Source organism: Onthophagus taurus, chromosome 3, assembly GCF_036711975.1.
Source record: "Onthophagus taurus isolate NC chromosome 3, IU_Otau_3.0, whole genome shotgun sequence".
Classification (NCBI taxonomy): domain Eukaryota; kingdom Metazoa; phylum Arthropoda; class Insecta; order Coleoptera; family Scarabaeidae; genus Onthophagus; species Onthophagus taurus.
The window spans coordinates 18,944,122-18,960,853 of NC_091968.1; the positions used below are offsets into that span (position 1 = coordinate 18,944,122).

Consider the following 16,732-nt stretch of genomic DNA (forward strand, 5'->3'; position numbering starts at 1 on the left):
TGAGAATTGGGGATGCGATGTGGTGCGGGTATGTATGCCGCAGAATTTCAATAATATGTGCCGATGCGAGGTGGATCCGGTTTTGCTTCTCCACCTCGTTTCGTTCTCCTCCTCTCCGTTGTAGTAGATAGGTGGGTTCCACCTGTAATTGGAATTCCTAACGATCCCATTGTAGTGCGCCCCCCGCGGGAAAATAAGCGCGTTCAGGGCTGAAATATGGGACGAGAAGGGGCCCCTAGTTCTTACCGCAATTATCGGCCGACTTATTTATGACCATGGTCATTCTCTCTTTCGAACCATTTCGCCTTCGGCACCATTTCTTTCTTATCTAAAACTCCGTCTTATGTTAGCACACGTTTGGGAAACTTAAATTACAGCTTTTTTTTCTATTACTATAATTGTTGATTAAAGTGAAAAGTCGTTAACACATTATGGGCGTGTTGTTTTTCCTCTTTTCTTTTCTCGATCGTTTCAACCCCCGTAACCGAAAATTATACATCAAACTCGTCCGCATTTTCTACATTAATCATGTGGGTTGTCAGTGGCGACTTCTTATCGCGGGTATTAATCTCGAGCGTGGTTGGCGGACGCGAAGAGGGCGGTTTCTGTATGAAGGGGTTAAGTCCGAAAGGGGTAATTACCGAAATCGATATGGAACGGAGAACCCCATTGATAAAATTACCTGGCGGGTAAGCTGCACTTATAAAACAATTTATCTTTGTGGAGGGAGAAATTTCTGAGTTGGTAATTATGGTATACTTAGCTCAAAGAATGAAAATGAAAATGGGTTAAGGTGGTGGTGCTGATGAATTGACGTACCCTTTAATGTATGATTAATATGTTGGTAGATTACACCAAAAAAAATTCCTAATATTCCTCTTTCAAATAAAAGTTACTTGAAATAAGGTTACAAACAATTTTTCTTAATGACATTTTGTACTATTTTCATTAATTGGGACTCAACACTGATTCACTGATTTTCAAAAAAGAGTAAATTGAATCCAAAAATGTTTCAAACAGTAGTTTTTTGAAATTAGATCCTTAATAATTTTTCTATAATAATAATTCACTGATTTTCAACATAAAAGTAATTTTCGGTTATATCAAAATTTTAGTGTTTTAAGAAAATTAGTGAATCAGTGTAGAGCACTAATTAAAGCAAATATCAAAAAATTGTATTAAGAAAAATTGTTTGAAATATTATTCAATTTTTAATAAATAACTTTATTCTTAAAAATCAGGGAATTATTGAAAGGTAGAGAGCAAAACCGGATCCAAACTCTTCCAATAAAATATTAGTAGCAAAAGTTTCGTCAACTTTTTACTATTTTATCCACTTGGAAATCTTCCGATACTTCCTATTTAACCCATTTTATTCATTTTTCCTCTTAATCGAGAAAGATCGGAAATTTCGTTCCCCTTTAACGGATATACTATTAAAAAAGAAAGATAAAAATCTCTGCAAGGGGGCCTAAAAGATCGTTAGATCACTCTCTCCCTATTTTTATGCATTTATAGACATCAATTTCGGGGTCGTTTATGACTGCCAAAAATTGCGTGGAAAGACGCGCCTCACGATATCTCGGCGAAAAAATCGTTTTTTATCTTATGAGGACGTAAAAGCCGGGTAATAACTCCCTAAATGAAGTTGTAAAAAAGGGAAATAAACTTTTATGTGGCGCGAGCGTTCAAAAACTCCGCGAGAATCAAGAAAACAAAGTTTTTAATAACAATTTTTTTTCTAACCGTAACGAAACGAAAGTTTTGGAATTTTTCATTTTAAAAAACTTACCTCGCAACTTGACTGGTTAATGTTGCTTAAATTAAGTCGGAAAACACGATCCCTGGAACAAAATAAAATAATTAATGTTAGATTATTTGAAATATTTCGTTAATATCTACGAAATGTTAGGATTTCTAGGAACCTCTTCCGGTTCAAACCGCAGCATTCCAACATAACCGAGACGTGTACTGACCGGTATGGAATGTAGGTACAGCTCGGCATACACGATAGCTGCGTTAACTAATAATGAGCTTAATTATATTAAACGTACCGAACGCCACCGTAATTGGTAATTGGATACCTACACCATTATAAACTACGTTGAGGGGTTTGGGTATCTTTAAATTATCTCCAAAAATGCAAAAAGCTGTTTTGATAAATCACTTTCAGTTCTTGAGAAATAAATTTTTGAAATGATCGACAATTTTTTTTTGAAGAAGAAAACAATATTTATTTGGACTTATATAAAAATTATAACAATAAGAAATACGAAAAGAAATACATATATAAAATAAATATAAAAAAAGAGTCCAAAACGGCTATAGACCTGAGTCTTCCTGCCAGTGACTTTAAATTCGGTTTGGTTGTACTTGGGTCTTCTCAGTTGGGCCTTATTTTTTTAAGAAGTGTGAGCCGTGTTAAAACAATTTCACAGTTAAAATTTTTTCGAATTTCGCAATTTTCGCGGATTAAGTTTTAAAAATTCGTATAAAATCCACGTCTTGGAATATGAGTATGAAAATTTTCCAAAGTGTTAATAAGAGTGTCCTCTTTCCCATGCACCAACTCGCTTTAAAAAATAACTTGTAGATTTTGAGAAAACAATATTTGAAGTTTTGTTCAAATTTTCGATGTTGCAATTTTCATCAATAATTTTCAAAATTCGCTATAAAATTAATTTCTTGAAGGATCCTTGTGGAAATATCACCAATTATTAATTAAAGTATCCTCTTTTTAATGCAACAAGCCGTTTTGAAAAACCACTTTTAGTTCTTGAGAAATAAATTTTTGAAATGATCGACAATTTTATCGAATTTTGCAATTTTCGCCGATTAGGTTTTAAAAATTCGTATAAAATCTATTTCGTGGAGTATGAATATGAAATTTTCCCAAAGTGTTAATAAAAGTGTCCTCTTTCCAATGAACCAACCGGTTTTAAAAAATAACTTTTAGTTTTTGAAAAAACAATATTTGAAGTTTTGATAAAATTTTCGATGTTCCAATTTTCATGGATAACTTTCAAAATTCGCTATAAAATTAATTTCTTGAAGGATCCTTGTGGAAATATCACCAATTATTAATTATAGTATCCTCTTTTCAATACAATAAGCCATTTTGAAAAATCACTTTTAGTTCTTGAGAAATAGATTTTTGAAATAATCGAAAATTTTTTCGAATTTTGCAATTTTCGCCGATTAAGTTTTAAAAATTCGTATAAAATGCAGTTCTTGAAATATGAGCTTGAACATTTCTCAAAGTGTTAATAAGAGTCTCCTCTTTCTAATGAACCAACACGATTTGAAAAGTAACTTTTAGTTTTTGAGAAAACAATATTTGAAATTTTGATAAAATTTTCGATGTTGCAATTTTCATCGATAACTTTCAAAATTTGCTATAAAATTAATTTATTGAAGGATCCTTGTGGAAATATCACCAATTATTAATTATAGTATCCTCTTTTTAATGCAGAAAGCCGTTTTGAAAAATCACTTTTAGTTCTTATAATAATAATAATAATAATGCACTTTATTGCCCAACAAAGATCAATTACAGGACAATATTACAAGAAAAAAAAAATAAGAAATAAGAAATAACACATGCCATAAAACAAATATAATTCACATAAACACTCTTACACTATTATTGATTGTTAGTTAGTTTACACATCCTCTGCACCGGGGAGTTGGCTAAAACATTGGATCTGCAATTCCTCAAATAAAACTGATTTGTACTACGTGTTGTACGCCTAGGCACCGCGAAAATTACCAACCACAATCCAATTCACCTTGCACTAACTTCTGCAAAAACTTGATGCACTGGTCATCTCTTCTTACGTCCAGTACAGAAAAATTGTGACGCCGCAGCAGGGATGCGTAATCCATTCCACGATCCGGGTATGATCCGTCCAGGCGTAGAGACAAATATTTGAGAAATCTCCTGTGAATTCTCTCCAATATAAGTCTATGACACACATAATGTAGCGACCAAATTACAGAGCCATATTCCAATTTGGACAATACAAAGGTCGAAAATAGGGTCTTGTACACACCGATATCAGAAAAAGCACGCGAGGTGCGCAAAACGAAACCAAGCATCCTTGCTGCAGAAGATGCAATATTTTCGATGTGAGGTACAAAAGACAATTTGCGGTCAAAAGTTACTCCCAGATCCTTGATTGTAGATAGTTTCTCAAGAAGAACACCTTCTATATAATAAGAAGATGGAAGAGGAGACAGCTTGTGTGTAAAACTAACCGCACCGCACTTATTGGCATTAATCTTTAGCTGATAACGGTTACACCATTCCACCAAGACGTCCAAATACGACTGAAGACTGACAACATCACGGTCCGCAAAAATAGGTCGGAATAGTTTCAGATCATCCGCATAAGCTAGTACGCTTGATGAAAATTTGTCTAGAAGGTCATTCAAGAAGATAACAAATAGTAGGGGGCCTAGATTTGAGCCCTGAGGAACACCAGACCTAGCCGTAAACTCCATAGACGCATAACCGTTGTAGTACACATACTTTATACGACCCGAAAGGTAAGAGGCAAATAGTTTCATACACTTAGGAGATAAGCCAAAAGCACTAAATTTATACAAGAGGACGTCATGATGAATCATGTCGAATGCTTTAGAAAAATCAGTGTATACCACATCTACCTGACCGCCCCTATCCAAAGATTCACAAATTACCTCAGTAACCACCGCGAGGTTGGTAATGGTCGAACGACGCTTGATAAACCCATGCTGATATGGTGACACAAATGACTGAACCTGTGGATAAATCATCTTGTAAATAATCTGTTCAAATACCTTAGCGAAATTGGACAATAACGATATTGGTCGATAATCAGTAATGTTGGTACGTTCGCCATGCTTGAATACAGGAACAATGCGCGAGCGCTTCCAAAGTTTAGGAAACGAGCAAGTGCTTAAGGATAGGTTAATTATTAAATGAAGCGGAACTGCAAAAACTGCACGGCAATCACGAATGAAAAATGCAGGAAGATCATCATCACCAGCAGTAAATTTATTAGGTAACCTTTTTAGGAAATGAAGAACCTCTTCTTCGGTGACATCGGCAACAAATACTGGAGGATACGTAGAGTGTACATCAACCATGTTATAAGCAGAGACACCAGAATATACTCCAGAGAATTGATCTGCAAAAGCATTAACTATTTTTTCAGGATCAGTGTAGGTGGACTTATCACGCATCATTTTTCCAGGAAGTTGAGAGGTCGTTGTTTTCTGTCTTATATAATTCCAAAAGTTACGGGGATCAGAACTAAGCGATTGTTCAGCACTAATAGTAAAGGAAGTATACGCATCAGAGATTTTCTGTTTAGTCAAACATCTCAGTCTTTTACATTCCGCTGAATAGAAAGCACTATTGCTTCTCCTCCACTTCCTCCTATAATACTCTTTCAACTTTAATAGCCGCTTCATTTCTGGGGTGTACCAAATAGGGTATGAGGATCCCCGACTCAATCTCTTAGGAACAAATAAATCCAAAATCTCATACAACTTTTTATAAAAAGCTCGCAAAGCATCATCCGCATTAACCTCCACATTTAGAAAAGACCAATCCGTGTAAAGTAGTTTATCATACATGCCAGGAAAGTTGGCTCTTCGAAAATTATATCGACCACCCAAAGACGGAAAGTTCGGCAAACCATCATTTGCCGTCAGTAAATTCATTGTAATATCTAAGGCAGGATGGTACTGATCCTCGTAGACGAAGGGACAATCATCATGAACAAGATCAAACTGATGGTCAGTATTTGTCAGAACCAAATCCAATAGACGATTGTCACAGTTCAGTACATGATTGAGTTGGCAAAGGTCCAGAAAATCACAAAAGTTACGAAATAACTCGAAATAACTAATAAGAGTCTCCTCTTTTCAATGGACCAACACGATTTGAAAAATAACTTTTAGTTTTTGAGAAAACAATAAATGACGTTTTGATAAATTTTCGATGTTGCAATTTTCATCGATAACTTGCAAAATTCGCTATAAAATTAATTTCTTGAAGGATCCTTGTGTAACTATCACCAATTATTAATTATAGTATCCTCTTTTTAAAGCAACAAGCCGTTTTGAAAAATCACTTTTAGTTCTTAAGAAATAAATATTTGAAATGATCGACGATTTTTTCGAATTTTGCAATTTTCGCCAATTAAGTTTTAAAAATTCGTATAAAATCCAGTTCATGGAATATGAGTATGAAAATTTCCCAAAGTGTTAATAAAAGTGTCCTCTTTCCAATGAACCAACCCGTTTTAAAAAATAACTTTTAGATTTAGAGAAAACAATATTTGAAGTATTGATAAAATTTTAGATGTTGCAATTTTCATCGATAATTTTCAAAATTCGCTATAAAATTAATTTCTTGGAGGATCCTTGTGGAAATATCACCAATTATTAATTATAGTATTCTCTTTTTAATGCAACAAGCCGTTTTGAAAAATCACTTTTAGTTCTTGAGAAATAAATTTTTGAAATGATCAACAATTTTTTCGAATTTTGCAATTTTCGCCGATTAGGTTTTAAGAATTCGTATAAAATCTATTTCTTGGAGTATGAATATGAAAATTTCCCAAAGTGTTAATAAAAGTGTCCTCTTTCCAGTGAACCAACCCGCTTTAAAAAATAACTTTTAGGTTTTGAGAAAACAATATTTGAAGTTTTGATAAAATTTTCAATGTTGCAATTTTCCTCGAGAATTTTCAAAATTCGCTATAAAATTAATTTCTTGAAGAATCCTTGTGGAAATACCACCAATTATTAATTATAGTATTCTCTTTTTAATGCAACAAGCCGTTTTGAAAAATCACTTTTAGTTCTTGAGATATAAATTTTTGAAATGATTGAAAATTTTTTCTAATTTTGCAATTTTCGCGGATTAAGTTTTAAAAATTCGTATAAAATCCACTTCTTGGAATATGAGTACGAAAAAGTTAATAAGAGTGTCCTCTTTCCAAATAACCAACACGTTTTGAAAACTAACTTTTAGTTTTTAAGAAAACAATATTTAAAGTTTTGATAAAATTTTCGATGTTGCAATTTTCATCGATAACTTTAAAAATTTGCTATAAAATTCATTTCTTGAAGGATCCCTGTGGAAATATCGTATAATATCGTAATATTAATTAAAGTATCTTTTTTTTAGAGTTGCTTCGTTAATTAAATCAGCATCAAAAAAGTTCATTTTATATCTTGGATCTTAATAAGTTGACATATCTTATCAGCTTTCTTATTAATTTCATTTTTATTAGAAATATTATTTTCATAGATATGCTGGATAACCGGATATCCGGCTTTTCGCAAATTCACTATCCGTTTCATCACTAGTTGAGAGGTTCTCTTTCTATCTAATTAGGGATTAGAAAAATTGGGTGCTAACTCTGTATAGGTTAGTTTTGTAGTAAAAATAACACCCAGTAACAAGTTCAAACAGTACCTATTAGAAACACTAAACATTTTACGCGTTTCACATAAAGCGTGTGGGAGTTAGGGTTTGTGTTTATTGCGGAGTGTAATTTGTGTAAAGGGTCGAAGCGTGTTTGACCCTCTCTCTAGTTGGAAGGTTAACTCTTCGGGGACGTCGCAGTTAAATTTTGTACATTTCGGACGTGTATATTTTCGTAAAGTAACTTTAAGGGTTTTGGCCCGTTTTATTATCTCGTGGGAGACGACATAATTTGAGTTAATTAGAAAACTGAGCATTATCGAAAGTTGATTATTGTGGATTAAGAAATGCTGTGTCTGCTCCGAATCCATAAAAAGAGGAAAGAAGTAAAGTCAAGGAACGCAATTAGCTGTGTTGTCCCCTGAGGTCGTTGTTGCTTACCAGACGCGAACGTGACCAAGATAACGATGGTTTTCCTTCTGGCAGAAGAGCGCGAGTCTCTCAGTCTTTGACAGGGCCCCCAAAACGTGCCGCAGCTGCTAACTACACTCCTCGTCACCTTTGAAGTTCTCCCGCTTAATTTAACAATGTTAACTATCCTCTGGAGGTGGTAATAGGAGTTAGCTGTCTACCAGCTGATTGGCGACCGAGTTCGCCGAGCTTGCGTACGCATACAAGGAATTCTTGTAAAGAGATTCAATAACCAGGTCTCCGAGACGCTGTGTCGCCAAGTTTAGTAAATTGAATCTCGGGCAAATCGTAAACCTCGATAATTCTAAGTTTAAATTGCGACTTTAAGGTTAATTGGGCCGAGCGACCTAAAAACTCTCAGTTACTACCGCTTTGGAGAGATTATTTTGAGAAGGAATCGATACCGTATGCTCACCGAGTAGTGCTTGAATAGGAATTAGAAGGAAACGCGAATGGGAACGCAGTTAAACTTACAATTAGTCGTTAGGATTTAGCGTTTTCGGCATTACCGTTTAGGGCGCAATCGGTGTGAGTAGTAAACGATAAAAGTGGGACTGTTTGTAACATTCCCTACGCGAAGTCGTTTGAACATTTTAACTTATTTTCCGAAAATTAAATTAGGAGATATCTTGATTTTCTAAAAAGAGATATCAAAGGAAATAGAGCATTTACACCTTCATTAAGGAAATCTCCTCAAAATAAGTTAATATTAAAAGTTGTAGAAGTTCAAGAGAAACGTATCATACTATTTTGAAATTCTTATCCTGTTAGCTATCTTTTGTGATATAACTCATCGTAATATCTTGATTTTTTCACAAGATATCAAAGGAAATCGTCCATTTGCAACTTCATTAATTAGGACTCCTCTAAATAATGTAATGATAAAAGTTAAGGAAGTTCAATAGAAACATATTATATCCTTTTGAAATTTTTATCATTTTAGCTGCCTTTTGTGATATAACTTATGATTTTCCCAAAAGTTATCAAAGGAAATCGCGCACTTTCATCGTCATTAATTAAATCTCCTTTAAATAAGATAATATTAACAGTTGAGGAAGCTCAGCTGGAACGTATCATATCAGTTTCAAATTCTTATCAATTTAGCTGCCTTTTGTGATACAATAACTAATCTATACATCTTGATTATGTCAAAAGATATTCAAGAAAATCGTGCATTTTCACCTTTATGCATTAAATCTCCTAGAAATCAGTTAATATTAAAAGTTGAGGAAGTCCAACAAGAATGTATCATATCATTTCGAAATTCTTATAAATTTAGCTATCTTTTGTGATATAATTCATTGATATATCTTGATTTTCTCAAAAGATATCAAAGGAAAGCGAACATTTTCACCTTCATTCATTAAATCTCCTCTAAATAAGTTAATATTAGAAATTGAGGAAGTTCAATAAGAACATACTATATCATTTTAAAATTCTTATCAATTTAGCTATCTCTTGTGATATAACTTATCGATATACCTTGATTTTCTAAAAAGATATCAAAGGAAATCGAGCATTTTGATCTTCATTAACTAAATCTCCTCGAAATAAGTTAATATTAAAAGTTGGGGAACTCCAACGTATCATATCATTTTGAAATTTTCATCAATTTAGCTATATTTTGTGATATAAGTCATCGATACGTTTTGATTTTCTCAATAGATATCAAAGTAAATCGTGCATATTCACCCTTATTAATTAAATCTCTAAATAAGTTAATATTAAAAGTTGAGAAACTTCAACATGAATGCATCATATCATTTTGAAATTGTTATCATGTCAGCTATGTTTTGTGATATAACTTATCGATATACCTTGATTTTCTCAAAAGATATCAAAGGAAATCGAGGATATTAATTTTCAATAACTGAATTCCCTCAAAATAACTTAATATTAAAAGTTGGGGAAGTTCAAAGAGAGCGTATCATACCGTTTTGAAATTTTTATCAGTTTAGCTATCTTTTGTGATATAACTCTTGAATTTCTCAAAAGATATCAAAAGAAATCGTGCATTTTCACCTGCATTCATTAAATAACCTCTAAACAAGTTAATATTAGAAAGTGAGGAAGTTCAACATGAATGCATGATATCATTTTGAAATTGTTACCATGTTAGCTATCTTTTGTGATATAACTTATCGATTTACCTTGATTTTCTCAAAAGATATCAATGGAAATCAAGCATTTTCACCTTCATTAACTAAACTTCCTCGAAACAACTTAATATTAAAAGTGGAGGAAGTTAAATAAGAACGTATCATATCGTTTTCCAATTCTTATCAATTTAGCTATCTTTTGTGATATAACTCATCGATATATCTTGAATGTCTCAAAAGATATCAAAAGAAATCGTGCATTTTCACCTGCATTCATTAAATAACCTCTAAATAAGTTAATATTAGAAACTGAAAAAGTTCAACATGAATGCGTCATATCATTTTAAAATTGTTACCATGTTAGCTATCTTTTGTGATACAACTTATCGATTTACCTTGATTTTCTCAAAAGATATCAATGGAAATCGAGCATTTTCATCTTCATTAACTAAACTTCCTCGAAATAACTTAATTCTAAAAGTGAAGGAAGTTCAATAAAAACGTATCATATTATTTTGAAATTGTTATCATGTCAGCTATGTTTTGTGATATAATTCTTCGAAATATCTTGATTTTCTCAAAAGATATTAAAGGAAATCGTGCAATTTCATCTTTATTAATTAATTCTCTTCTAAACAACTTAATATTGACAGTTGAAGAAGCTCAATCATAACGTATCACATTGTTTTGAAATTGTCATTAACTCAGCTGTCATTTGAGATATATCTAAGCGAAATAGCTTAATAATCTCATAAGATATCAAAGGAAATCGTGCATTTTTATCTTCATTAACTAAATCTCGTCGAAACAACTTAATATTAAAACGTGAGGAAGTTCAACAGGAATGTACCATATCACTTTGAAATTCTTATTAATTTAGCTGTCTTTTGTGCTATAACTCCTGGTAATATCTTAACTGTCTCAAAAGATATCAAAGGAAATCTAGCATTTTCATCTTCAATAACTAAATATCCTCGAAATAGCTTAAAATTAAAAGTGGAGGAAGTTAAATAAGAACGTATCATATCGTTTTGAAATTCTTATCAATTTAGCTATCTTTTGTGATATAACTCATCGATATATCTTGAATTTCTCAAAAGATATCAAAAGTAATCGTGCATTTTCACCTGCATTCATTAAATAACCTCTAAACAAGTTAATATTAGAAACTGAGGACGTTCAACATGAATGCATCATATCATTTTGAAATTGTTATCATGTGAGCTATCTGTTCTGATATAACTTATCGATATATCTTGTTTTTCTCAAAAGATATTAAAGAAAATCGAGCATTTTCATCTTCATTAACAAAATCTCGTCGAAACAACTTAATATTAAAAATGGTGTAAGCTCATTAAGAACGTATCATATCGTTTTGAAATTCTTCTCAATTTAGCTATCTTTTGTGATATAAATTATCGATATACCTTGATTTTCTCAAAAGATATCAAAAGAAATCGTGCATTTTCACCTTCATTCATTCAATATCCTCCAAATAAGTTAATATTAGAAATTGAGGAAGTTCAACATGAATACATCATATCACTTTCAAATTGTTATCATGTCAGGTATCTTTTGTGATATAACTCATCGATATACCTTGATTTTCTCAAAAGATATCAAAGGAAATCAAGCATTTTCATGATCATTAACTAAATTTCCTGGAAATAACTTAATTCTAAAAGTGGAGGAAGTTCAATAAAAACGTATCATATCGTTTTAAAATTCTTATCAATTTAGCTATTTTTTGTGATATAACTTATCTATATACCTTGATTTTCTCAAAGGATATCAAAAGAAATCGTGCAGTTTCACCTTCATTCGTTAAATATATATAAGTATAATATAAGTTGTTATCATGTCAGCTACCTTTTGTGTTATAACTTATCGATATACCTTGACTTTCTCGAAAGATATCAAAGGATATCGGGCATTCTCATCTTCATTCATTAAATATCCTCCATATAAGTATAAACGAGATTTATTCGTCGAAATAACTTAATACTAAAAGTAGAGGAAGTTCAAGAAGAATGTATCATACCATTTTGAAATGCTCATCAATTTAGCTATTTTGTGATATAACTAATCGATATATCTTTATTTTCTCAAAAGATATCAAAAGAAATCGTGCATTTTCACCTTCATTCATTCAATATCTTCTAAATAAGTTAATATTAGAAATTGAGGAAGTTCAACATGAATGCATCATATCATTTTCAAATTGTTATCATGTCAGCTATATTTTGTGATATAACTCATCGATATATCTTGATTTTCTCAAAAGATATCAAAAGAAATCTTGTATTTTCACCTTTATTCATTAAATATCCTCCATATAAGTTAATATTAGAAATTGAGGAAGTTCAACATGAATGCATCATATCATTTTGAAATTGTTATCAAGTCAGCCATCTTTTGTGATATCACTTATCGATATACCTTGATTTTCTCAAAATATACTAAAGGAAACCTTGCATTTTCACCTTCATTAATTAATTTTCTTCTAAATAAACTAATATGGAAAGATGAGGAAGTTCGAAAGGAACGTATCATATCGTTTTGAAATTCTTATCAATTTAGCTATCTTTTGTGATATTACTTATCGATATTATGATTTTCTCAAAAGAAATCGTGCATTTTCTCCATCATCCATTAAATATCCTCTAAATAAGTTAATGTTAGAAGTTGAGGAAGTGCAGCAGAACGAATAAATTTATCAAAATGTTATCGAAGAGTGATTCAAAATTGAAATACGAAAATAGACCTAAATCCATGAAGGGAATGTAAAGAAAGCGTGTGTTTGCAAACTCGCATTCACGCTTCAACGTTCAAGACGCACATTTCGCATTTAAAAGTATAAGTGGAGACGTGGGACCATAGAAAATATTAGCCAGTTCCCGTCTAGGGTGGATATGTTAATGTGACATCTGTGTTACGGTATTCAGTCGAGCGTACGACACTGGAATGTTCTGTTTAACCGACCGACCGTCCGTTTTCTTTCTTAACACACAAACAACTTTCAAGGAGCTCCACTTTGAAATAAAAACTAGACCAAACTATAAATCCCTAAAACTATCTTAGTCGTTTTCATCTCTCATTAATACAGCATTTGTATTCGCTTTATGGTTTTCTATTCGTAATGGGGTTCTAGTTGGAAATAGAAAATCCTTGTTTTCCGGAAAGCGACTATAAATCTCAAAACCATTTACCGACCACCATTGGCTACCCAATTCGGCGTAATAACATAACTCCAGATGACGTGTCCATCGTCGATCAAAACTGGCCGTTCGGTGTCTTTATTTACCGAACCCTAGCGCTAGGGGAGGCAATTCCTAAATGGACCGTGAAACATATTTTAATGGTGTTAACGATCTATGGGTGAGCGTTCCTTCCGCAAGCAGCTTCCCCGTCCTGGATGGAGGAAATTGAAAATCGCCATCAAAACGGCGGACGGATGGAGAGCGGCCAAAAGTGGACCAGGGACCGGTATAAATCATTGATGTCCAAGTTACCGCGGCGTTAACTTTTTGATGTAATGGACGCGATCCAAAAGCTCCCCTCAGGATAGAACCATCGCTACCGCATGCCAAAGGAAGCACTAAATATCACAGAAAACGAGATTTATGTCGAAGTTCTTTCTTTCGAATTATCATTTGAAATTGACTACATCCCCCTTAATTCTCAAAATCGAATTAACCACGAACGCTATCCCGTATCTAAACTCAGAGTGACGGGACGTTGTCCAGATCCGGCATTACTCCGGGGCACGAAAGCTAAACAGCTAACGGGATCTAGGACCTAATGAACGTAATTGATGGATGTTAACCGTCACATAATTGCCTACGGCCTCGTGGAGGAGAACTTCTCCACTACGAAAAGGTGCAGTTACAGTTTAGTATACAAGACACCTTTCCCCCGGTTTTAGCAGCCACGGTAACTGCCAGTTACAAGGGGTTGGAAGTTCGGTGGGGGCTTTTGGTAAGTGGCTGGTCCAGGAACTTGGTCGTTGCGGTGAAGTTTTAGCGGCCCTCGACTATTTTCGCGTTCAAGTTTCCTGTCCGGGCATGAGTAGGGTTTGAATACTCCAATCGGGGTTGTTATAGACTTGTTTCAAGATGTTTACGTAACTAAGGTGATAAGGATTTCTATGATACATAAAATTTTATTTTTGTTCATAAAGGCTATCGCTCGATAATCTCGACGATAATTAGTTATACGAGTACTGATTAATATTAAGGTCGGTATGGTGAGCGCATTATGGAGGGCATTGTACTAAGGTTGGTATCACTCTAGTTCACTCTACCGAGCTAATGACATAACCCACATCTTGATTTCCTCAAAAGATGTTGTGCATTTACTCCTTCATTAATTATATCTCCCATAAATAACTTAATATTAATAGTTAAGATAGTTCAATAGAAACGTATGATATCATTTCGAATTTCTTATCAATTTAGCTACCTTTTGAGATATAACTCCTAAAAATGTTTCCACTAGTTGAGAAGATATTAAAGGAAATCTCGCATTTTCGCCTTCATTAATTAATTCTCTTCTAAATAACCTAATATTAAAAGATGAGGAAGTTCGACAGGAATGTACCATATCACTTTGAAATTGTTATTAATTTAGCTATCTTTTGTGATATAACTCCTCGTAATATCTTAATTGTCTCAAAAGATATAAAAGGAAATCGTGCATTTTCATCTGAATTAATTAAGTCTTCTCTAAATAAGTTAATGTTAGAAATTGAGGAAGTTCAATATAAATGCATCATATCATTTTGAAATTGTTATCATGTCAGCTATCTTTTGTGATATAACTTATCGATATACCTTGATTATTTCAAAAGATATTAAAGGAAATCGAGCATTTTCATCTTCATTAACTAAATGTCGTCGAAACAACTTAATATTAAAAGTGGAGGAAGTTCAATAAGAACGTCTCATATCATTTTAAAATTCTTATCAATTTAGCTATCTTTTGTGATATAACTCATCGATATATCTTTATTTTCTCAAAAGATATTAAAGGAAATCGAGCATTTTCATCTTCATTGACTAAATCTCGTCGAAACAACTTAATATTAAAACTGGAGGAAGTTCGATAAGAACGTATCATATCGTTTTGAAATGCTCATCAATTTAGCTATCCTTTATGATATAACTCATCGATATATCTTGATTTTCTCAAAAGATATCAAAACAAATCGTGCATTTTCACCTTCATTCGTTAAATATTCTCTAAATAAGTTAATATTAGAAATTGAGGAAGTTCAACATGACTACATTATATCATTTTGAAATTGTTATTATGTCAGCTATCTTTTGTGATATAACTTATCGATATACCTTGATTTTCTCAAAAGATATCAAACGAAATCGAGCGTTTCCATCTTCATTACCTAATTCTCGTCGAAATAACTTAATATTAAAAGTGGAGGAAGTTCAATAAGAACGTATCATATCATTCTAAAATTTTTATCAATTTAGCTATCTTTTGTGATATAACTCATCGATATATCTTTATTTTCTCAAATGATATTAAAGGAAATCGAGCATTTTCATCTTCATTGACTAAATCTCGTCGAAACAACTTAATATTAAAAGTGGAGGAAGTTCGATAAGAACGTATCATATCGTTTTGAAATACTGATCAATTTAGCTAGCCTTTATGATATAACTCATCGATATATCTTGATTTTCTCAAAAGATATCAAAACAAATCGTGCATTTTCACCTTCATTCATTAAATATTCTCTAAATAAGTTAATATTAGAAATTGAGGAAGTTCAACATGACTGCATTATATCATTTTGAAATTGTTATTATGTCAGCTATCTTTTGTGATATAATTTATCGCTATACCTTGATTTTCTCAAAAGATATCAAAGGAAATCGAGCGTTTCCATCTTCATTACCTAATTCTCGTCGAAATAACTTAATATTAAAAGTGGAGGAAGTTCAATAAGAACGTATCATATCATTTTAAAATTTTTATCAATTTAGCTATCTTTTGTGATATAACTCATCGATATATCTTGATATTCTCAAAAGATATTAAGAGAAATCGTGCATTTTCACCTTCATTCATTAAATGTTCTTTAAATAAGTTAATATTAGAAATTGAGGAAGTTGAACATGACTGCATTATATCATTTTGAAATTGTTATCATGTCAGCTATCTTTTGTGATATAACTTATCGATATACCTTGATTTTCTCAAAAGATATCAAAGGAAATCGAGCGTTTCCATCTTCATTAACTAAATCTCGTCGAAATAACTTAATATTAAAAGTGGAGGAAGTTCAATAAGAACGTATCATATCATTCTAAAATTTTTATCAATTTAGCTATCTTTTGTGATATAACTCATCGATATATCTTGATTTTCTCAAAAGATATCAAAAGAAATCGTGCATTTTCTCCATCATCCATTAAATATCCTCTAAATAACTTAATATTAAAAGTTGAGGATATTCGACAGGAATGTATCATATCAGTTTAAAATTCTTATTAATTTAGTTATGTTTTGTGATATAACTCCACGAAATATCTTGATTGTCTCAAAAGATATTAAAGGAAATCGTGCAATTTCACCTTTATTAATTAATTCTGTTCTAAATAACTTAATATTGAAAGTTGAAGAAGCTTAATAGGAACGTATCATATCATTTTGAAATTGTTATCAACTTAGATGTCACTTGAGATATATCTCATCGAAATACCTTAATTATCTCAGA

The 16,732-nt window shown here is 32.3% G+C and overlaps 1 protein-coding gene across 1 annotated transcript in view; it reads right to left on the bottom strand.

The window, feature by feature from the left end:
- The window catches only part of LOC111417634 (Semaphorin 2a), a 384,677-nt gene that overhangs the window by 135,340 nt on the left and 232,605 nt on the right, over positions 1-16,732 (bottom strand). Inside the window, exon 3 of the mRNA XM_071195145.1 lies at positions 1,793-1,844. Within this exon, the coding sequence (XP_071051246.1) occupies positions 1,793-1,844 (52 nt within the window). The remainder of the gene's footprint in view (positions 1-1,792; positions 1,845-16,732) is intronic.